The following is a 25,207-nucleotide window of genomic DNA, read 5'->3' as shown; positions in this document are numbered from 1 at the left end:
GGGAGCAATGAATTGTTTCCTGCCTGCTCCAGTGAACTCATAACCAGAGGGTCTGCAGCTCTGCACTGCACTGTTAGCCGCTCCGTAACAGAGCCAAATGCACAGCTGGACTTGACTCAGAAATACACATCCTGGCTCCTGGCCAATCTCCACACCAACCTTGAGTTATTAAGTGCAACAGAACACCTCAGCAGTGACTGTGCATAGTGCTTTGACAGCCACGCACTCACCTTTACACGGCTGGCTGTGACCAAGTAATAACAACACATCGGTTTTTTATTCACAGAGCAGATGGAGAGAAAGTATGCTAATTATTTATTCAAGTAAATGTAGGAATACTCACAATAATACTCTGAATAGTACGGTGGTGCAGTATAGGCTCTGTTCAATTCTAATTAAGTGAAAGTATTGCAGTGTCTGCTGGATGAGTGTGACGATGATGTTCCAACCTTGAAAGCTAAATGGGAAACTTGCATTTGCTCTTATTGCCTCCTATGAATGTTGCCAGACTCAAACTTTAAAAGAGGATTTTTATGATTTGATCGTCTTTTGAATAGAGGCTCTTTTTCTTAAAAACAAGTAACTGCAGCTGCTAGAATAACATAGTGTGTATTAAGGTAAAACGCAAAATATTTGAGTTGGTCTAGTCAGTGCATACAGTTTGCTTTCCTAAAATCCAATTACTGAAATAAAGTACAACTTACCACAAAACTGCACTCATGTAATAATCCTAGAGTAGGTGCTTAGTTACTTTGCACTGCTGTGAATAGGAGAACAAGAATCTAACTATTTCTAGTTTTGTACAAACGTGCAAAATGCAACCCCCAATCAAAAGGCAGGAATTCAAATCACATCATCATGTGGGGATGATCAACCCTCTTAAATTAGCTGCTTACCTCAACAAGGGCAGAGCAGAGTCTCCTTGGAGGAATTACGTTATGTCAGAAGATTCAACAACAATACAGCACGTTTTTAGGAGATTGAGTCATCAGTCAAAGTGATGAGAACATGGACAAAATCAGCCATGTGTAGTAGTGTTTGCTCCGGTGCTCTTTATAATACACCGCGTTGATTTATAGTTGGCGACTAGCATTATCCAAATGATGTCCTTGAGTCAAGGCAATAAGTGTCTTTATTATGTCTTGTACATTTATAGTAAATAAATAAATACATAAATATCCTTAACTCAGTATTGCTGATGTAGCCAGGTGTATTTTTGGATCTATGTCAGGTGAGCAACCATCATCTGCTGTGCACAATGCCCACCACCTTCACTTCCTATGTAAATGAGTCACGCGCCAAGCCTCATTGGAAGACCTTTCCACCGTAGTAGTCCCTGGCATTTTAAAAGTTTTTTATTTTCACATTTCTTCTAAATTCTATTCATCTCCTACATCAGGGGTTTTCAAAGTCTGCAACTGTGGGCAACAGAACACCACCTCCCACTCCGCCCCTAGTTTACTTGCTTACTGACTTTCGCTAAATTCCTGGATGCTCATGCGATTGTGATTATGTTATTTGATCCCATAGACACTCAACGATTGAGACAAGATAGCCTGATATTGCTTTTTGACATATGACAATGCTGAGGAAGGCTCCACGCCGAAACGTACATTGTCAACTTGCTTGAAGGTAAATAAAACAACCCAAAAGGAATTATTTTGAGTGCTGGTTTTTTGCCCCTCTCTTATTATTTTTTGAGCCGTGCACCGTAACTTTTTGAAACTTTTGAGAGTGCTCACCAGTCGTGACTTCTAGTCACTGACTATTTGGACAATTATGTTATTTGATCCCATAGACACTCAACGATTGAGACAAGATAGCCTGATATTGCTTTTTGACATACTTCAGACTAAAACAAATGTCTGTCTGAAGGCATTTATTTGTTTCTGACTCTAGGAAAGTCGGAAATACAGTAGAATTCCCCCAAACTACTGTACTGTATCTCTGAACTATCTCTTTAACCTAATCACACACATTTTGGCTATGTGATCTTTTGATAGCTAATGTAATAACTAATGGCATATTTTTCCACTCCCCTGAAACTGTTTGGAGCCCCCCCTGGGGAGGCCCGCCTCCCACTTTGAAAACCTCTGTCCTACATAAAACCAGACTTATAGCCGCACATCATTCAAGATGATTATTTAGCTCCAGAGCTGCTGCAGTACATGTTTTAATTTTTTTCATTTTCTCACTGTTGTGGTAATTCTAAACATCTGGGATCACTCACCATAATGTATGCTACAGTGTTAGCAACAAAGACCAGACCCAATGGTCTCCTTGGGAAACTTGGTGTCTAAGTTCCCGTCACTCACAAGTTGACCAAGGGACCAATCTCCCAAACACCCAGCGTATTAAAGGTGCACGTTTTTCAAAAGGCACTAAAGCCAAGTTTAGGAGTCCCTTTCAAAACAATGCAATCATCTCACTGGCTTGATACATAATAATGGCGTGATTTCCATCGTACTCTGGTTTCTTAATCAGCACTACTGCAGACAGTGGACTGTTTGTTGCATGTTCCCCGGACCTGTCTTTCTTCATGAAACAATCCGTTCTGACACTGGCTCAACTAGACAGCACGCCTTTGCTAGCAACGTTGTATTCACAGTTGTCTTTCTGAACTAAAGAGCGATGATTCCATCTGCTACAATGTAACAGGAGCCTCTTTCCTCCTTCACATCCATGTTGGCCAGTAAAGGAGAGACTGACGAGGAGACTGGAGAGGCAGCAGCTTGGTATATAGGCCTATTAAAGTGAGCGGTCTTGGCTGGCAGGTTGTAATAAGGCCTGTCATTACCAGGTCAGGGTTGTGTGTGTGTGTGTGTGTGTGTGTGTGTGTGTGTGTGTGTGTGTGTGTGTGTGTGTGTGTGTGTGTGTGTGTGTGTGTGTGTGTGTGTGTGTGTGTGTGTGTGTGTGTGTGTGTGTGTGTGTGTGTGTGTGTGTGTGTGTGTGTGTGTGTGTGTGTGTGTGTGTGTGTGTGTGTGTGTGGGGGGGGGGGGGGGGGGGGGGGGGGGGTAATGCTGTTTTCAGATGATAGCAGAATAATTTTTTGGCACATTTGCACAAAATTGGATTTGCAGTTTTGTAGTAAGTCCAAAGTAAGAGAGGCAGTGCAGCGGGCGAGTTCTGGTCAGAGTGAGCTGTATTACAGACGAGACTTCCTGCTCATATTTCATTCAAGCTCTAAGCCCCGTGGGTGTTTGGGGCAAATTGGGTTTTGACCTGAAGGTGTTGGTGTTTTGCCATTGACGCTCTACCAAAACAATGACCTCATCTGAAGTGTTCCTTTCTGCTACTCTTGCCCTGGTAGTCTGATGGTTAGGGTATCAAGTTTGAATATTTTTCCATATGCTCCCTCTGTCACTACTCTACACACTCCACTAACAAGCCGCCACCACATCTGTGTTGATGGCGAGCGCGGCATTGTGGGTAATGTTTCTCCTAGCAGCATAGCGGTTGTGTTTTCCCCACGTCACTGCCTTCGCACGCGGCACAAAAGGTATTTGGTAACGGTGGAGATAAACACAGGTCTGATCGGCTTGTACCTGTCTGGGCGTACAACTGGGTGATACGGTTGAAAATAAAGAAAAAGGCTCCGGTGATATCTCAAACAGGCCATCTTCCTCTAATCAGTTTACCAAAGGCAAACATCAAACAGGCTCTTGGCTCTGACTCGGTCCCCGGCAGAGCAGATGATTGTTTTATCAGCTGGAATTCATACATATCTTTTGACTGAGTGAGCGACGAGCACAGCTTCAGATATGAGTCTAGCGTGCACACAAAACATATGACTACATATGCACACAAAACCAACACCCTTTTCACCTTTTTACAGGAAAGAATCTTGTACCTACAGTACTTTGGGCCATTTCTATGCACTTATTTTTTTGTGCGTCGACATTACTGCATGCGTTCTAAGACTGTACGGCATGATACAGAATGGAAGAACGTTAACTCTTAAGGTGCTCTGGTCATGTGAATGCATGTTGTGATGAAGGCAGAGAGATGTAAGGAGGACTCCATCCACTTACTCTTATCACCATGAGATCTGGGTCTCCCCCTTGCCTCATGCCGGCAGCATCTGCTCCCATTCCACCCTCTCACTGCAAGATGGCTATCCAGGCCCTGTCTGTCTCTGGCTGCGCGGCGCGGCGCTGGGTGCAGACTGATTACCATCACAGTGCAGGGGAAAGGCTCCAGGTACTGTCCCCAATCGCACCCGGATCAGTGGGTGGCACTGATAAGAGCAGTCAACAGGTTCTGCTCTGCCCCAAACTGCCGACTCGCTTTCCCTCCATGCACAGAACCCTCCCACAAGTGCAATGATCCGGAAAGAACCAAGATCCAGTCAGGCAGACAACACGTACACGCACGCACACACGCACGCACACACACACACACACACACGCACACGCACACACACACACACACACACACACACACACACACACACACACGCACACACACACACACACACACACACACACACACACACATCAGATAAACCAGTATGATTGGTCCCAGGCAGTGGGTTCCTACTCTTGTAGCTTTGACTTTTTAGTACTGGGCCAGTCCTATTTGTTCTAAACCTGTGCCATAAATCACTAGAGTGTTCCAGGGCTTAGCATGTGGACCCTGTGCCATAAATCAGTAAAGTGTTCCAGGGCTTAGCATGTGGTGGCGTGTTTATCCAGTTTAGTGTGTCAAGTAAACGTTTTTCATGTCATTTACTCGCAGGATATCAGCACGTATTGATTTCTTTTTCAAACAGGCAAACGATGCGAGCCGGGCCTTATCGTTGCACTGATATCTTTCTGCTACTTGTCCTGGAATCCAGTGTGCTGTCGTTCCCAAGCTGATGACTCTTTCCTGGGAGGGAGAGTGTATTCCTAGATTAGGCTGACTTTTTGGTTAATTAGAGGATGTTTTGAGTTTTCTCGGAGTCACCGAGGACAGTTAGGCACTTAATTAGCTCTGTCAATAAAGGAAACTCCCTTTTCCTGCAGGGATACTGAGCCCCGTAGTGTAAGCTCTGCCTGCAATGTGACTGTTGGTCACATTGCTGAGCACAATATTTGAGCAGGGCTTATGCAGTTATGAAAGTGTTAGGTTACAGTGCTGATGTGCTCTGTTGATGAAGCACTCTCCCAACTATGTGTAATTTACGCCGGCCTGAAAGGTCATGGAATTGCAATCACATGAGGCGCGTTCAGAATCGTTCACTCATTCACTCATTCACTATTCCCCATATAGTGTTTATCATATAGTGAACTATATGGGGAATGATCAAAATGAGTTTCGGACACTACACAACATTTTCTTCCTGGAGATCATTGCGTCACCAGATGCGCCGGGTATTCATGTGACGCAAGCAATCCACGCCCACTATCACATAAACAACTGAGCTCGCGAGCAGGTTGAGATGTCCTCAGGTAGTATTGATGTTGTTGCATGTTTTTACTGATAAATCCTAAATAAATCCTTGATTCAAGATTCAAGATTCAAGATTTTTATTGTCACTCCGTAGTACAAATTCTTATGCTGAAATTCTTATGTTGAAATTCTAATTACGTGCATGTGTGGTTTTGTCAACTATGGTGCTGTCTCCTAATAGCAGGCTGTGCAGGTCAAGTAGCTCACAAGCTTGTTAGCTCGCGAGCTAACAACTTTCTTCTTCTCCTTCGGTAAAGACAGCCACATTGCATTGTGGTATAAGTAAAGTAAAATGGAATAAAGTAAAGTATACCGGCGAAAATGTAGGGTACATTCGCTGTTCACTAGAAATCGCTGTGCATTGTGGGTATTTTATAGTGGACTAAATAGTGAATCAAATTAACAGTTGAGAATTTGGACACGATAAAAAAATGGCGACACACTAAATAGTCCACTATTTCTGTCAGGGCTATGCTCAATAGAGGTCAAATGCTTGGAATCACCCACTACAAGTGCAGGCTGCCAGGCATCTATCTATCTATCTATCTATCTATCTTCTATCTATTTATATCTAAAAATCTGGCAATGTGGGCATTGTTTCAATTTTGTGTCACACACGCACACACACACACACACACACACACACACACACACACACCTACACACACACACACACACACACACACACACACACAGAAGGAGGCATTGTGACATCACTGATGATGTCATCAGTGATGTCATCAGCATGTTGTATTGTTAAAAACCAGCAACAGGTTTACAATTCTCCAAAGGAGATTTACATCCAGTTGGCATCATGTTTGTTTTTTGATCTGATTCTGAGCTTTAAGTTGTAGGTATACTGCCCCCCCCCCCGCCCCACCCACCCACCCAACAAGCACATTTCCATTGTTTACACATGCTTCGGCCAGTAATGGTATGTTCTGTGACTGGCCTCCTCCAGCTGTCGTCCCCTGTGTGGAGTTTGATTTCAGTAATGTGATAGGTCTAGACAAGCCCCCATAACTCCTCCATGCCTGGCCACTGGCAAATGTGGCCTGTGCTGTAACTGTAATGGACACTGGACCCCCAAATCCGTGTACCAGCCTCCCGATAATCAATCAGGAGGCAGGACCCTCTCCCTCCACAGGGTGCTGTGAAGGTAGCAGGACCCTCTCCCTCCACAGGGTCTCGTCTTGTGAAGGTAGCAGGACCCTCTCCCTCCACAGGGTCTTGTCTTGTGAAGGTAGCAGGACCCTCTCCCTCCACAGGGTCTTCTGAAGGTAGCTGCACCATGGACAACTCTGCGCCACCTGATCCTGTGCAAACACAATGGGGGTACTTTGATGCCCGGTGTTGCTGGCCCCCCTCTCTCTCCACACCCTGGCTGTGTGACATGGCCCAAAACCATCAACGCCGGAAAGTGTGTGGACAGAGACGCACAGCAGCTGCCGTCGACAACTCTGCTCCAAGCAGAAAGCATATAGATTTGATATCTCATTATTTACTCCCTGAACCATTCATAACAATGGATTACTAATGTCTATTTCCCCCCTTTTTTCCACTCCCAGTGCCTCTCCTCACAACTCTGTTTATGCCCGTGTTTTCAGGTGACGCACGTCTTCTGGAAATGTTTCTGTCTGGGTCTAAAATTCCTCGTCTTTTACAACACTCTCTCTCACTTTCGCTCTCATTCTCCTACTGCCTCCCTCTACCATCGCGCAAAGCCAGGGCCTCAAAGCCAAGCCAGGTATGATTATATCTTGGTTGTTGTTATTCTCAGAGGAGCGTTGCACGGGCTTTTTCCAGAGCGCCTGGACTGAGCGAGAGACAAATATGCAAAGAGAGAGAGAGAGAGAGAGAGATATTTGTTTGCCTGTTTGTTTGGCACCAGCCAGTTGGCCTCATCGATAAGTGTTCAGTAATTTCTTCCTTTTGCGTCTCTCAGAGGGCCTTTTTTTAATAAGTTTTGCAGCACTTTTATGGTCCACATCATTAAACTCTTTCAGTTGTGTTCCTCTTCTCAGTGGAAAACTCTGTTTATTAGGTTTTGACGCTTTATGTTCACTATCTGTATATACTGTCTGTGTCACTTTCTCATTCCCCGGCTCCATATGAGATAGACAAATCTTTGACTGCTGAGTATCTGTCACACACAGTGGATAAACATGTCACTTTCCTGGGTAGGATACATCTCTGCCGAGCTAGGCTGGAGTTTAGCCTGGAGTTGACTTGGTGAAGCGTGTGTGTGTGTGCGTGTGTGTGTGTGTGTGTGTGTGTGTGTGTGTGTGTGTGTGAGAGAGAGAGACACACACACTGACATTATATGAAAACACCAAAAGTATACAGTAAGTGAAAGAAATATAGGAAGTATGGGGTTGATGGCAGGAGATCCCCCCCCCCCCCCCCCCCCCCCACACACACACACACTTTCAGTATTTAGTCTGGTCCAGCACCCATAAAGCTGTTATTTAAATGGTTGACTTTGCCCTTACACAAAGCATTCTGAAAGAATATAATATAGTTTATAAATATGGTTAATAATGACCATATTTGATGACCATACAGCAATGCACCAGAAAAATTGTAGTGGCTTCTTTTTATGATACGGATGTCAGTGTTGATAATATGCAATAAGTTATTGGTACACATTTCTCTGTTAATTTTCACGACTAACTCATCTAAACTGTACTGTTATGGAACTGTCAATCATATCATTGCAATGTGTTCATTTTTCTCAGCGTCCATCTTTGTGAATATAGATAGCTTTTCCTATAATCAAATCAAACGTAAGCGGCTACCTTTGTTTATTGTAAAGAGTGAAGGCCAATATTTTTACAAGCCATGTCTGATTAAGTTAGGGGCTGTAAAATCGTCTAATGTGACTCAGACTTCAATTCTTGTGGGTTGAATTAGTGATTTACAAGCTTTTACCAGTCACACACAGGAAGGGGCTAATATGATTAGCCTGGGAATACACACACTGAGAACCGAAGGAAGTTTAAAGCAGAGACCGCCGTTACGCCGTACGCTACAGACGCACTTTTCCTCAAAGCTTGTAATGTTAGAATATGACAGAATTCTCATCTACCGTACTTGAAATAAGCTAATGCTAATGCTAACTTTAAGTCAGTTTAATATAGAAGCACCTGAAACTTGACAGTGATTAGTTTTATGTCTGTTTGTCAAGATGATGATGGAGGGCTGAGTCCCTGCTTAGCTGGAGGTGACTTTGGATTCAGTGCCAGGTTGTAAATCACCTGACTCGATTTGGTCCGGCGGGTGCAGACAGGGCTAACACTGACAAGAATACAACAGCTAAGGTCCCTAAAGAGGGAGCCTGTTCTCCCTGTTTCACTAACAGGCTGTGAAAATCTATTTTAATGGCAGCCTGAGAACCAAAGGCGTAGTTGCATGCTGCGGAGATGCTAACAGAGACCCGTCACTTACTTCTTTCTCGCCTAACAAAGACCCCAGTGTGTGAAAGTTCAGATCCCACTGAGACCACATATCAGACCACATATCAGACCACATATCAGAGCTAAGCAAGTGCCTTGCAGGGAGAAACACAGCACGCTGTAGTCGTGGTGTTATCAGCAAAGTGGGCGCATAAACAGCCAAACAGCCTGATAAAGAACAACATTCTGCTACATTAGAGCCCGGTAATTACAGCAGGATAGTAACTGTGTCTCCCCCGATGTTTTCATAATATTGAGTGAACCTGCGCAAATTAACGCTTTGATATTTGCACAATGTAGCAGTGTGATATGTTCTGATCTGATGTACTGTGGTTGACCTTGTGGCATGGCGCCCTGATCTCCCCCTCATGCTGAAACTGCTTTACCAAGTGTGTACTAAGTGTGTACTAAGTGTACATGGCTCCAACCGCCTGTCTGTTTCTGTATGGTCGCCTTACTAGGTGGAGCTGCATCTGAAGCCCATCCAGTCTCTGCTGCTCCACCAGAAGCCCCTGGTCTTCGTGCTCAACTCCCCTCAACCGCTGATCTGGAAGATCAAGACAGAGAAGCTTGCCCAGGGCATCAAACATACCTTTCATGTGAGTCCAGCGTCACTAAGACCCTTCAAATCCAACTTCCTAACACGGTCTATTCATTTCCTCACAGACTAAACTGTATTTCCTTTTCAGTTGCTTCCTTCTTTGAGTAAAGTAGTTAAGGGGCTGTTAATTTACAGAGGCCTTCCATGCTCCAAAGGAGGTTTCCCATGGTATGGTTAGATCTGGACAACATGCACACGCAGTCTGCACCACATGGTATGGTTAGATCTGGACAACATGCACACGCAGTCTGCACTACATAGTATGGTTAGATCTGGACAACATGGCACATGCACTCTGCACTACATGGTATGGTTAGATCTGGACAACATGCACACGCAGTCTGCACTACATGGTATGGTTAGATCTGGACAACATGGCACATGCACTCTGCACTACATGGTATGGTTAGATCTGGACAACATGCACACACAGTCTGCACCACATAGTATGGTTAGATCTGGACAACATGCACACGCAGTCTGCACCACATGGTATGGTTAGATCTGGACAACATGCACATGCAGTCTGCACCACATAGTATGGTTAGATCTGGACAACATGCACACGCAGTCGGCACCACATGGTATGGTTAGATCTGGACAACATGCACACGCAGTCTGCACCACATAGTATGGTTAGATCTGGACAACATGCACACGCAGTCTGCACCACATGGTATGGTTAGATCTGGACAACATGCACACGCAGTCTGCACCACACTCACCCTTGTGCATTGTGGTGAGACATTAATCACAGGGATACTCTGCTTAATGCTTAATCGGTGCTTAGTGGTTTAGCCATGCCTGTGGACTCTTCTTAATACTGCACAGATGTAGGATTTCCATTTCCTTTTCTAGCACACTGTAATTGTTGTTGACAAATACCCTCATTCTACTACAACACTTACTGCACACTAGATTTTAGGTGTTGTTGTAATACAACTATGATTATCAGTTCCATTATTTTCTATTTACTTATATGTGAATTCTCCCAACCTCAAAGCAGTAACAGTCCCACACTATGATAATAATGTGTTTTTCTCTTAATCTAAAAGGCTAAAGTGAGATACTGTACTCCTTTGTTGGCTTTGTTGACACTGCACTCCCTGACAAAATGATTGTTCTCCAGTGTTGCTGTGAAACAGTGCAGGGCCATATCCCCTCTGCCGCCCTCTTCTAAACAACCCTGTTGATAGCTGGGCAGCTGTTCAAATCAGCCAGGGCGTAGCCTCACATCACCCAAACCCCAACAAAGGCTAATGTGAGATAGCCTGACAAGCTACGCCTCCTCTGTACAATGAGTTCTAGTGAGGAGGGATTTCATCTATCCTCCTTTCCTTTTGATATTTGCTCCAAGCCGGAAGAGTAGGCTTTCCGTAATTGGTTTGTCAATAATTTGAATCCTAACGGTGGCAGTTGGTGTCCGATCTGCTCTGCGGGGGGAAGTGATCCAGAGCAGTAATAGCAAACAAGATGTTGCTTGATTCAGAAAGATTATTACTGACATTGATTACAGGGTACATATCTCTCTGTAGTGGATTCAGTAATAAACTAGAAGGGCACATGGAGAGTGCAAACCTCTGCCAAGGGCAATGCTATGATATGCAGATTTCATGAGTCGGATCCGGATCCGCTCCAAAATGTAATGGGTTCTTCCTTGGCCCGTGCTACATCCTTCCACAAAGTTTCATGAAAATCAACCCAGTAGTTTTTCCGTAATCCTGCTGACAAACAAACAAAGGGCATCAATAACATAACCACGACCATAGACCACGCCCCCCCCCAAACACCACCCATTTCCCCCTAGCCAATAATCCTACCCACCCCTTGAATCCTGACTCTCTAGCACCTTCTTATCCCTATGGCCTCTTTTCCCTCGCCTCGCCTCCCTGCCCCTCGCAGTGGTCCGCTGGTCCAGCGCCACGCTCAAACGGACCAGGGTACATGGCTTGTGAGTGTAGTGGGAGCCAGGCCCCCTGGAGAGCCAGCCGTATTTAGTAAGGGGACCTGAGGGCCTCGCTGGGAACCTCAATGAAAGACTTAAAAAATGGACTGCTTCAGCTCTGGTCTAAGCCTGTGTATCACATGAGAAAATCATAGTGAAATGAGGCCAAGAGGCCTCAGCCCCAGCTTAACTAAACCATGCTGCTATGAAAACTTTCACTTTTCCCTTATATGCTCTGAAGGCTTTACTGCATCGTGGCTTCTCAGAAGCAATCATTTCCAATTGTATGTTAACACACCACAGCATTCTACAAGAATGCAGCATCAGGTATTCAAATCCTTTCCATATGTGGTGGTCTAGTGTTTTCTTGCTTATTCTTCACACGCAAAACACCTTGCCATGAAAGCCCATGTGACACGGAGATGAACATACAGTACATGAGGCCACGCAATGTGCACAGGCGCATGTCAGGGCCCAGGAATGTAAATAAACATGTGTACTGGTAAACACACACACACACGCACGCACGCACGCACGCACACACACACACACACACACACACACACACACACACGCACATTTGTAACAGAGTACGGTATATTAATACCATATCCCTCTTCTAGACCTCTAGAAATGTCATCGTTTTGAGACTCGGCTGAAATGTGACCTTCTTAATGAAGGAGAGGAGACCTATTACTCAACAAGTGCACAGTAAACACATTGTCCCTCACGTATGAGGAGGTGCAATTCACTGGGATCCGACATACTGTACGTGACATAGACAATTAAAACGGCGCCCCCGTTAGGCCAATCAGTGCAATTTGGAAAATGCCGGAAACGGAGCAGCGAGGCACATCATTTCCGTATGTTTCATGAAAATGCGATCAGCAGGGTCTGAGATATTGTGTGTGACCTACCTGACAATTAAACAAACATTGTAGTGCCCCCTTTAGGCTGATGGGTGTAATTTTGAAAATGTTGAAACTATGGGATGTATCATTCCCAGAGGTTTTGTCAAAATATCATCAGTGGCGTCTGAGATATTGTGCATGACAGAAGGATGAACAGATGAACGGACGGACAGACCGGAGCCGATCCATAGTCCATAGGGACAATGATTTCCTTTGCATTTAGAGAGATGACTGCTCACTGAAAAGGTTGCAAAAGGGTTTGATAGGGGATAGTGAATTGTAAAAAAGAAAGAAAGAAAAGTTTTTGCCATGAAAGCGTCCCTGGAAAGAGGAAGAATTCACAGTTGTGTTATGAATTATGTGAGGTAAAATGGAAAGCACCAAGAAAATAAGCCCATCCCCCCGTCTTCCTTGTTCACGAGTTCTAGGTCGAATGATGTGGAGTAAATTGAATGTGTAGCCATACAGTAAGGGTTGAAGTTCCAGGGCAAGCCAACCAAGCCTTAAAGGGAAGTGGTCATGTATACATTGCCTCAGCATGTTGTGCAGTGAGAAAGCGTTATAGCCGAGGCCCGAGAGACCACAGCTCAGTTTGCCCCTATCTCAAGGGCATAGCACTACACAACATGGAGACATGAGGCCTGAGTACCAATTCATTTTAATGGTGTTATTTCCTGTCCCAAGTGGAAATGTTCTCATGTCAAGAGAAAGAAACGGATGCATTTCATGCAGATGAATGTGCATCTGTCCTGCTTGTATTTTTCTAAGCTGCGATAATGTGGAGTGAACGCACTGGGTGTCTCTGAGGACACCAGCAGGTCAGCGTCGTATTAAATGTCTCCCCTTGTCGACGATGGCAGACAGAAAACAGCTGACAACAGCCATAAAGGCCTATAGCACAGAACAGCCATGAAGGCCTATAGCACAGAACAGCCATGAAGGCCTATAACACAGAACAGCCATGAAGGCTTATAGCACAGAACAGACATGAAGGCCTATAGCACAGAACAGCCATGAAGGCTTATAGCACAGAACAGACATGAAGGCCTATAGCACAGAACAGCCATGAAGGCCTATAGCACAGAACAGCCATGAAGGCTTATAGCACAGAACAGACATGAAGGCCTATAGCACAGAACAGCCATGAAGGCCTATAGCACAGAACAGCCATGAAGGCTTATAGCACAGAACAGACAGACATGAAGGCCTATAGCAGAGAACAGACATGAAGGCCTATAGCACAGAACAGACATGAAGGCCTATAGCACAGAACAGACATGAAGGCTTATAGCACAGAACAGACATGAAGGCCTATAGCACAGAACAGCCATGAAGGCCTATAGCACAGGCAGAGTTGTTGCTGTGTATCTAATGATGTTAGACGTGGGACACAACGTGGGACACGACGCGGGTCACTGTGCCTTCACTTGGGACAGATGTACTTTTTCACAATCTCATGGCCTTTTCAGATGGATATCAGATGATGATGGACAGCCATTCATCTGGCTGCAACAAAAACAAATTAACTTGTACTCAGACAAAGCTGAACCAGAAGCTTTGTGGGAGTCTGTCTGTCCTGCGTGTGTTGTGTTTGCGTGACAGCCCTGTGGCACTGCAGACTGCTGGGACAGTAAATCTTATCCACCAGCCTGGGCTGCACATGGCCCCTAACCCAGGCCAGTCCCAGCCCAGGCCCGGCTGCTCTCCTCAGGTTCTCTTCAGTGTCACACCTCCTTAACATGCCGCCACAGAACTCAACAACCCGCTGAAAGAAAAGATAACCAGCCTCCCTCTTCACCGCTAAGATTCCAGCTGTATCTTCTCACCCTGTTTGCACGGCAATCATAGGACTAACAGCCGTAGGAACCTTCAACCTTCATGGAGTTAAGTTTGCTGGTCAAAAGTACTGACCAGGATTATACCAATGCTGAAATGGGGGTGTATCAGTGACATTGCTGAGTCCCACAGCTTTTGGACCCAAGTGTCAGAGGTGAAAATATGATGTGAGATTGCAGAGCGACAGAGTCAAGCCGACTGGTTTGTGGGTCTTAACACTTCAGAACAGAACCCCGCTGCCAGACCTCCCTCACTTCGGCTTTCCATAGGAGAGGCTATTTCCTGGGGCTAATTGGATGCTGAATCAGGCCTGCCAGTCCTTGTTTCCTGGTCCCAATGCTCTGGGCTCCGTGGACACAGATGGGCTGCCTGGAAAAGCTTCAGAGATGTTGAGCACACTGTTGCTGTTGGCCACCAGGCCCTCCTGGCTTTTAAAATGCCACAATCCAGAGTTTTGTTGCTGAACATGTTCTCTGAAGTACTCTCTGTCAATCAACAGCCGGCATGAATCAGCAGGAGGCTAAAATGACATGAAATACGAGCAAGGAACATTCAAGCCAATTTTCATTTTACCAAGGGATCGTTAAGATTGAGAATGAGGTGCATGTCGCTGGGCTGTGTAGGCTTTTGTGTTATTGGGTTATGATGCATCTTAAGATTAATCTGGAACACATCTCTCATAGTTTGGATGTTGGCATGTGTTGCCCCTTACTTTGTTTACCAAGTCGTGCCTTTTCTCTCCCGCGTTTATTTTTATTAAAGACTTTTGTAGTATGAGGCCCCCTTCACTCGCACACATGCGCACTGCTCTCCCCTCACTGGGATTGCTAATTGAAACCATGGCTCGCCACTATTGATTTTTATTTGGAGACCGGCATGGCAGAGGAACGCTCCAGAGCGCCGCTGAGACAGATGGTATTGTTTTCTACACAACAGAGCGTGCCAATTCACAGGAACACACGCACGTCTGGAGCCAGCAGCTTGATTAGCTCTCCGCATCTCATCAAGAGAGAGAGAGAGAGGACCGTATCTCATCAAGAGAGAGACAGAGGACCGTATCTCATCAAGAGAGAGAGAGAGGACCGTATCCCATCAGGAGAGAGAGAGAGGACCGTATCTCATCAAGAGAGAGACAGAGGACCGTATCTCATCAAGAGAGAGAGAGAGGACCGTATCTCATCAAGAGAGAGAGAGAGGATCGTATATCATCAAGAGACAGTGGCGTGTCTAGGGAGTGGCCTGGGGTGGCATGGGCCACCCCTAGAATCTGATTGGCCACCCCAGGTGCCACCCCATATGATTGGCTCTCTGCACAGTCAGTAAACCAAGCTTCCGTGTATCCAGTCTTAAACCTGAGAGGCAGTAATGAGCCATAGTAGTGTCTAGCCTGCCGAAAGCCCCAGAGAAGGAGATCTTGATTTGAGGATTTGGCGCAGCTGAGCAGCAAACAACTTAACGCTAAACCAATGTCGTGTGTGTGTGTGTGTGTGTGTGTGTGACGAAGTGAAGCGTCCTCTGTCTGATTCCTGGCGGCTACATGGACCAGGTGTGTTGATTCAGGAAGGTCTTTTTCTGGTACAAGACATAAGTTATCAGAAGGTTAGTTTAGCCAATCTCTGCCTTCCCAGCGCGTCCCATGGAATGGTGAAGTAAAATAGAGTGAGACAATTTGTTACAGTATATCTGACATTTATTTCTGAGAATTAATTGACAACAGACATTGAATATAAAAAGCTCAATACAATACACAGATCTGGGTAAACTCCTCTCCTGGTATCAATCGGCCATCAGAGATTGACCCTTGACCATAGCCACAGACCCTCTTAATAAGCAATTACAAAAGTGGGTGGTCCTCTGTCTTCTGACGATGATTTCCCGTCAGTCAACTTCTCCTTTCCTATTTTTCCAGTTGGGGAGGGCTGATGTTCTCCGGAACTGGAAGCTTTCACTTCCAGATGTGACACTGCCTCTTCAATCAGGAACTGGAGACTTACACTTTCAGATGTGACACTGCTTCTCCACAAACATGCATGCTCCCACATTTCATGCAAAACTTTCATATCTTACTTTATTTTATTAACACTTAATATGCAAACAAATGGCAGAGGTGCCAGAGTAAAACAATTATAAATGATAAGCTATATTACTGAGTTCCTGCTAAGAATAACACATTTCATCCCCTTTACCTTACATCCCTTATGCAGCATTACTATGGCACAAAGCAACATTTTGCGACTGGTCTTCATGCTCGAGTTAAGTGTTGATGGAAAACCCCAGGCTTTTGCTATAAGTTTCTGGTAAACCTCAACATGGCGAATGCCACCCAATTCCGGCCTTCTCGATAAAAACATGGACCGTACAGTCTATAAGCCAGCAAGCAGATTAGCCTTTTGTTAACATTTACTATAACCCTTACTTCTATCAGAGACACACATAATGTTAACATTTTACTTAATTTGTCAGTACAAAGGAAACATGTCAACATGTTTACCTTAACACGAGAATCATCTGATTTTGGTGACCTTAATTTTAGAGAATTGATCAGATACATTTCAGAGAATCTGGGGATTTTCGATGGAACACTGCAAGGAAAGAGGAAGTTTGACGACACAGACAGGAGGGTTTCAGATATACATTTGACTCAACTTTACTATAGAAACGGATGTTTTCGTCTGGAGATTGGGATAAACAGGGAACAGAAATCATAGTTTCATTTTTAGACAGCATACCCACCAGAGCCCCGTACACACACACACGCACGGACACACACAGACACACGCACGCACACACAGGGCCGGGCAACATTATCCTACATATCAATACTGGGTATCATAACATTAGGATATGGCACAAGCGCTGTCCCTCCATGGTATATTTCCGCATCAGTGTTCTATATGCTATTTATTTATTGTGGCATGCGTGAGTAGACTCTTTGATACACATGACATAGCTACTGTGCCAGTGGTTTAAAGAAAGACAACATGCATTACCTGCCAACAAACACGGAGATTTTCACTTTTAAATTAAGCACCCTCGCTAAAAAAAATATCATGACATGTTACGGTAGACTTGAAACTTCACCCTGTCTTTAAAACTAAGCCTGCTACTAACAGGGTAAATGGACAATACACCTGTGTGCTATAGGCTACGTGATAATGTGGTGCAGCAGGTGTGTTTTCATCTCAGCTTGCTAGTTGCTAACATGAGCAAACCTGTCGTCAGTCATTGTTTGGTTGTCAATGCTAATGCTAGCTAGGTAAATCTGTCTTGTGTAACTTTGTAGGCCTGATGTGAGCATGTCAAATGTATCCATGCATGCACAAGGAAATCTATTGTGCAAGAGATAAAAGTGACATACAGTATGTACTGTATTCATGTGACTATTACAGTATGAAAAGAAATCAGAACATTGAGGATTTCTTCTCCATCAAAACAAAGAAATTAAAAACTGCACAGCAGGACAGAGCAGCCAGCAGCACTGCTACTAGTCAGTCAGTCACAGTCAGAGCTGCAGGAGAGAGCAGCAACAAGCTCTCCTCCTTGTCAGTCAGATGAGTCAAGCCAGCAGCTTGACAGCAGGAGCCCCCAGCTGTATGTGTGCGTATGTATATACTGTCAAATCCTAATAGTTCCAGATTTATCTTTAGTAACCTAAACAGTTATCTTGATATTGCCTTGATGTCAATGGAATTGTGGTTAATTGCCAGACATTGCAACTAAAGTTGAAACTTGTCAATTATGTGTGTAGAACTGGGAAGCTTTATATTACATTTGTATGGTGCTACTCTGTGTGATTGATGGGTCTATTTCTCTTAAATTATGCTTTAAACACAGGAACGTAAGACACTGTAATGTTACTAATTAAAGTAGATATATGTAGTCTAGTTGGGACGAACATGGTAAATTAACGCTATTCTGACGTGTGCCGTGTGCGTGCACAGTGCGAGCGAGTGCGTGTTTTTTTTGGCTAAAAGTCCAAAAAACGTCAAATTTTCTTCGCCACCGCCCTTGCGGGTGGCGCCGTGGCCACCCCTTCATAAGTCTGTGCCCCACTTGTGCCACCCTGGTAAAAAAAAGTCTGGACACGCCACTGTCAAGAGAGAGAGAGAGGACCGTATCTCATCAAGAGAGAGAGAGAGAGGACCGTATCTCATCAAGAGAGAGAGAGGACCGTATCTCATCAAGAGAGAGAGAGAGAGGGCCGTATCTCATCAAGAGAGAGAGAGGACCGTATCTCATCAAGAGAGAGAGAGAGAGAGAGAGAGAGAGAGGACCGTATCTCATCAAGAGAGAGAGAGAGAGGGCCGTATCTCATCGAGAGAGAGAGAGAGAGAGAGGGGTCTGTATCTCATCGAGAGAGAGAGAGAGAGAGAGAGAGAGGTCCATATTTCATCAAGAGCGAGAGAGGACCGTATCTCATCAAGAGAGAGAGCGAGAGAGAGAGGAGGATCAAATCAGCCACGAAAGCATTTATCACATTCATTTCACCACAGGCTTATTGCATCATATTATCAGCCCTCTCTGCACTCTCCATCAGCCTCCTCTGTTTGCAACACATCCTTATTTCCAAACAGCCTTGCTCAGTGAGAAGGCAGTGGAGGATTGCAGCTCTATGATAATTGATCTAAAACATTTGGCGTGCTGTCTACTGGGTACTACGCATATGGCTGTAATATGTAGATGTTCATAGGCAGAAAGGGCAGGAAATCTACTTTGAAATGTCTTGGTCCATGCAGTGTGCTCAGTACTGGCAGATGTTCCCCTGCTTTTATCACCGCAGGGAGTGAGGGAGTTATCTTACAATATGAGAGACAGATTAGAACAGAACTATAAACTGATACCATGCTGAACGAATGCTGATTCTTTTACATTGGCGAAGTCCAGGGTTACCAGGGTGGACGAGTTGTTACAGTAACATGCCTGCCTGCAAATATCATAAGTAACATGAGTGCATGAGTTTCAATCCCCATGGTATGCTGTTGCTAACTTCTCTACATTCTTTGTTTTCTCTACTGCCAACTGAACAAATTCCTCTCAAATCAGTCTAACATCTTATGCTGCGTTCATCCGCTCCTCCGATGGTCCTATTTTCCGGGCGGGCAAGTCATTCTTCTGACGTTTGCGTGTTCATGTGCTTGTGATGTCGGAATGATCGGAATGTGTGAACCAAATCAGGATTACTGCTAAATTGCTAATATGTAACTTTTCCAAATAATCTAGGCCACTCTACATGAACAGCAAATTAAAGGTAATACCATGTTACAAATTACATGCCATCAACAAAGCATTTTCTTTTGTCCGCCATGTTTCTGCCTCTATGGTTTCTGCATATGGCGTCAAGTCAGCAACTTGTGTACCAACATTTTCGCCGAGTTGTCGTTCCAGCTTGAGCGGCCGTTCACGTGAATTCTCACTCTCGGAATCTCGTTTTTCCCAAGACTCTGACAGCACATGAACGCAGCATAATTCTCATGTATTTCAAGTTAGGAGCATGTTACAAGTTCCAAACAGCTAACACAGTCTACCTTCAGTCGACTTGAACTCCTTTTAAAGTAGAGATGAACTGTATTTTCATACAGTGAGGTTATGCTTTACTTGGCAAAGGGAAGTTTCTCACAGCTCAGTAGAATCAGGCCCAGATTAGACACAAGGCCTTCAATGCAAGCTTTGGTTGGTCTTGAAGCCGACATGAAACCAGGCCTGGAATCATTCCAGTCCGGAGTTGCTTGATAGTACAACAGAGATAAACAACACACTGATTTATTGGAGTGAATATAAGACCCTCAGATTGGCCAAATCAGTATCTGACTTCTGTTTATGAGAAAAGATTGAGCCTTTGGTGGGGCTTTTCTGCATTATGGGAGTAGACGAGTAAGCAAAAGTAACACTCTTAATTGCCTTTGATAGCTTATGCTTGCTTGTAAAATGGGAAACTGATGGATATTTATTTTAAGGGGTATTTGTTATTGAAAGTCGAAGCCCATGACAGTAAACGTACTTTGTCAGCATTTCAAGTCCTTTTTCATCTGTCAACTCCACATAAAGAGAGAGAGAGAGAGAGAGAGAGAGAGAGAGAGAGAGAGAGAGAGAGAGAGAGAGAGAGAGAGAGAGAGAGAGAGAGAGAGAGAGAGAGTGTTAAAGCCCAGAGTGAGTGCCTGACTTCCCCATTTGAAATTCCTGAGGTTTCCAGTGCGCTGGAAGGCCTGGAGCTAATTTGGCTTTCAGGCTTTCCCCTCTAATTCTTTGCGACTAATTACAGTCGCATTCCCGCAATTAAATTGATAAACTCTGCTGAGCTTGGCAAGGTCTGCGAAGAAACCCCGGCCCCGCCCCCTTCCCCGCCAGCTCAGGGCACAGCCACTCCTTCTTATTTATTTGGTCTTTTTTGCTAGGTGAAGCGCAGCGCACCATCTTCCTCTCTGCTCTACTCTTCCTCCTCGCCGTAGTAAAACGCCGCTAAAAATAAAATCTACGTCGACCTGAATTCTTCGACAGAGTCTGTCTCCTAGGACTCCGTATTTATTGCCTCTGGTGACAATGCCAGGAACATTGAGTGGAGCGTCCAGAGGTCAGGCAGATGTTGCGCATGAAGCAGGCAGGGATTTGAAAAGTTCTGTCTGAAAAAGCTTCACACCCCACGGGGACACGGGGGCGCGTTATCGCTAAAGCATGATTGCAAATTTAGGCACAACTCGATAACGTCATCGCAAAGAGGCCCTGAACGCTCTTACGTGCTCCTCTTGGATGCATCAGAGTGGGCTAGTCGATTGGACGTTTTAATTGGGCCTGGCAGCAGTGTCTCAGCTAAACTCTCATGCATACAGATAGGATACCTCGGGAGGAAGAAAAACAAGCATGGAAATATAATGAGCTGGGCTGTCTAGACCGTGTGCTTGGCCTGCTTGGGTTTGTACGGTAGGCTTTTCAGCACATGTGAATGTTTATCTCTCTGAAATGAAGCATATGGGCCGAGCTCCATTAAGTGCCAAAGGGGTGGTCCCTCCCTCCTACCTAGGCCTCGCCCAGTCTCCCTGTCAAAAAACACATCAGCACTTCATTGCCCTCCACACGTTTTAAGACCTCTTCCTCTGCCTTTTTTTTATTTTTCTTCTATTTTTTGTATTGTTTTTTTGGTCGCAGTTTACATTTCACAGCTGGAGTTTCTACTTTGACGCGCTTAGTACAGCAAGGCAGCCTCCAGTAGTATCACTCTAGTATTCAATCATCCCAAAACTAAATTAAATTGCATGAAATTTAATAGGTCAAAGTTATTGTGCAATGGCAAGAGTCTGGATATGCTCAAAACTGACTGCACAGATACTAGTGGTTTGGCCTCTGCGTAATAGCATGAGCCGTGAATGTTTGTGTGTGTTTTACATTTTATTTGTGTGTGCGTGTCTATCTCTCTTGTCAATTTGTCCTGTCTGTCTTTTCTGTTAGGCCACAGACTCGAATCTGCAGCCATTTTGGAGGGAAAAAAGATCTGCACATTCGCAATGACGCGCTATAACACAGCACACTGTATAAACACTAGAGAGCAGACACCTTATTGTGGAAGAAGAACATGTGTGAAAATACCTAGAGCGTATTTGTAGAAGCCTTGAAATAACGGTTGCGATCTCGGGTGAAGGATGGGTTTCGCAGTGTTTAGATAGTGAGTTTAATTTTGGAAAGGTTTTAGGGTTAGTGCTTTTTTCAGTCTCCCTGCAGCGTCTCCTTTTTCCATCTCAAATTTCTTCTGTAAAAAAAAAAAGATATATATATATATGGATGGGTGTCAATACAGAGTTGAATTTTATGTGCATATCATTATCAACAAAGAAGCCGTTGTAAGGAGATGTCTTGAAAAGTCATACTATAAGCCAGATAGAAAAAAAGTCCTATAAATCATCTGTGTTTTTACTCCGAAGCCAAACGCCTGCTGCTCTGTTTTCTCACATCTTTCACTCCTCTGACAGGGAGACTGAACATCATTAAAAGCTGAATGATCTCATTGTGCAGAACACAGATAACAACTTATCGCCGCCGCTCTGTTCTCCTTTTAACGCTCCTGCGCTCTTCCTCCTCCTCCAAGGTATCCGAGGGCTCCGAGGTTCACTTTCAGCCGGGAAACTTCTCCCTCACCTGCCAGATCCAGAAGGAGGCCTTCCCCCATGGCAACGAGCACCTCCTCACCTGGGCCCAGAAGAAGTACAGAGCCGTCACCTCTTTCTCTGAGCTCAAGATGACTCAAGACATCTACATCAAAGTTGGAGAAGGTGCGTACTAGAGAGGATTCCCAAACATAGCTCTCGGCCCCAGGGCACGCCTCCCTGTTCCCTGCTCACTTCCCACAACTTCACTTCGAGCGTCTGCATCCAGTCTCTTGCTAGAGGTTTTACACCTGCTGCTGTGATGAAGATGTTTCCTAGTCTTGAACAAGCATTTTACTTTTCACTCAACACTATTTAGGGGCTACCTGTGGTAATCTCAGTGGTAATCTCAGTGGTACCTGTGCTAATCTCAGTGGTGGCCACGTACTGGGCCCCAGAGGAATAATGCAGTCCCAGTGCATGGGCTGTGTATTCTGGCTAGATTCGGACCTATGCAAGACAGTTACATACTCTTTATGATCATTTTTAATTTATAAATAGTTGACCCTCCACCATGCGGGACATTATGTCATCATGGCGGCGACTCAAGAGCAATACATGATAGAATCTAAACACTACACCACAGATTCCCCCTGTGGAGTAGTACATGATCTGATTAGATTTTGGTGCACCTTGATTCATAAATGTGCATACTAAGGAGGAAAACACATTTTCTATATTTCTATATTTGTAATCCTATAATAAGAATGCGAAGGCAGAAGTGACTGTGTGTGAGTGAGCACATTGTGTTCGGCCACAGCTATGCCATTTTATGTGCAATCACGCTGAATCTTTCAGCAAGTGTAAAGAGCCCCCTGGTGGGTGAGCTAATGGAGCCGCTAATTAGATAATTAGGGTTGATTAACTGCCGATTGTGCAGATTAATGGCCAAACATGGTCATGCTGTACAATGGCTGTGCATCAGCCGGGGCGGAGCTTCCGCAGTTCGGATGTAGTTAGTTGAGGCGAGTTGAGGAGATGTCCTGCAGCGCCAGGAAGAGACAAATCGTGATTTTTTAAAATGCGCGTTTCACAAATCAGATAGCGGCAGTTTTGTACATTCATGTACATTAAACACACGTAGCTATTTCCCACGATTTTTACTACATGTATTTACATGTATGGGTCTTCTTGGGAATCCACAAGACTACGCGGAAATGTCTGTCCCCGCTGCTCTGGCCAGCGCAGTCCATACGAGTTGGGCGTGCAGAGAACGCAACATTACACTCGGTACACTGCACGGGTATCCTGCTAGTATAGAAAGAGAGAGAGAGAGAGAAAGAAAGTGAATGTTGGATAATGTAGAGACTCAAATGTGAAGAAGCTAGAATACTGATTTCAACTAAAACTGAGGACCCCCCCCCCCCCCCCCCCAAAAAAAAAGGCAACTACAGAAAATGTCTTTCAAAAAACTTGATAACAGGGAATTTATGATTGCACAAATCACCAGATAGTCATAGTCACCCACATGATCTTACTACTGGACTTGTCAGACTTGTCTGTGCTATATAATGGTCTTACTCCCTTAGATACCACTAAGAAGATGATAGGGCATTACTCCCTAAATTGCAAGATCACATTTAAGGGGGGGGAAGAATGATATCTTGTGGAGGGCATAAATGGGTTTAGCAAATGTGAGTGGAAATAAACTGTCAAAGATGAGCTGGAGCAGATAGAGCAAGCTCTCCTGTAAGCAGAGGTAAGAGGGGAGTCTGTTTGAAGTGGGATTCTCGAGGGGAGACCATGATGGATACTCGCACATGTTTGAGCCGAGGCCTTACAATGCGTCACTCCCCCTCGCCGGCCCTCTATAAAGTGAACAGACGGCACGTCCAGCTCCACAATGCGTCAGCACTCAGACAGGACACCTTGTTCTTAATGAGCATCTTTCACCGCATGGAAATACTACAAAGTGGGTGTCAGGGGAGGAATAATGGCTCCACTGCTGCCGGTGAGGTGCGCTTGGTGTGCTCGGTCGCTATAGAGAACAGAGCGGTTGCTTAGCCTCCGAGCGTTTGGTCTGTGTCATTAGGGCCTGTGGTTTGGCAAAGGCCCAAGGTGCCATGTTTACCTCGAGCGAAGAGCGGCGGGATTTCCAGTCCCTCTCCTCTTCGATAGTGTTTCATTCACTTTGCTTCCCAACCAGGCCCGTACGCTGGGCTGCCTCCTCCGCTCTTTAAAGTACCAGGCCCGTACTCTGGGCTCCCTCCTCTGCTCTTTAAAGTGCCATGAGGGTTCCGGAGAGGAAGGTGCCAACGCTGTAGTTTATACTCTGCAATCTGACTCTGTTTGCCAAATAAGGAAGCATCTGCCTTGTGTTTTCTCTCAGTGTGGAGAAACAAGGCCTAGCTTTTTTTTGGGAGTTCTGTCAAAGACAAACAACTCACAGCTTTTCAGCTCACAAATATTTGAGTAAATACGCTCGTCAGCCTTCAAACAGCTCTGCCGGAGGGGGGGGAAATACTGGAAGAATTGATTGAGTGTTTTTATGATTGGTATTGTCATATTGTTAAATCAGTCTGACAAAATATTGGACTTAGTTTTCCCATGTAAAATGAATACACAGATATTTTCTTGCTGATGTGAAGACCAGTCGTGCCATCCCAAACACGCCCGATCTGGTATGATCTCGTCCGGGCTTGGAGGCTGAGCAGGGCTGGGCCTGCTTAGTACTTGGATGGGAGGCAGTCTATGGAAATACCATTATGCTGTAAGCCAAAGGGTTACTGGAAAGGAGCAGGTCAAAGCCCCGCAACAATCTGCCCTGCTGAAGTCTCCTTGAGCAGACACTGGACCTGTGTTAGCAAACATCTGCCCTGCTGAAGTCTCCTTCAGCAGACACTGACCTGTGTTAGCAAACATCTGCCCTGCTGAAGTCTCCTTGAGCAGACACT

General features: G+C 45.0%; 1 protein-coding gene across 1 annotated transcript in view; it reads left to right on the top strand.

Moving 5' to 3' along the window:
- Positions 1–25,207, top strand: part of tgfbr3 (transforming growth factor, beta receptor III) — a 77,187-nt gene that overhangs the window by 27,197 nt on the left and 24,783 nt on the right. The window contains exons 3-4 of the mRNA XM_083647496.1: positions 9,350–9,487; positions 22,256–22,439. Of these exons, the coding sequence (XP_083503622.1) occupies positions 9,350–9,487; positions 22,256–22,439 (322 nt within the window). The remainder of the gene's footprint in view (positions 1–9,349; positions 9,488–22,255; positions 22,440–25,207) is intronic.

The sequence above is a fragment of the Poromitra crassiceps genome (assembly GCF_964638095.1).
Source record: "Poromitra crassiceps genome assembly, chromosome: 12".
Classification (NCBI taxonomy): domain Eukaryota; kingdom Metazoa; phylum Chordata; class Actinopteri; order Beryciformes; family Melamphaidae; genus Poromitra; species Poromitra crassiceps.
The sequence above is the reverse complement of the archived record's forward strand: the minus strand, read 5'-3'. Positions and strand labels throughout refer to the sequence as shown.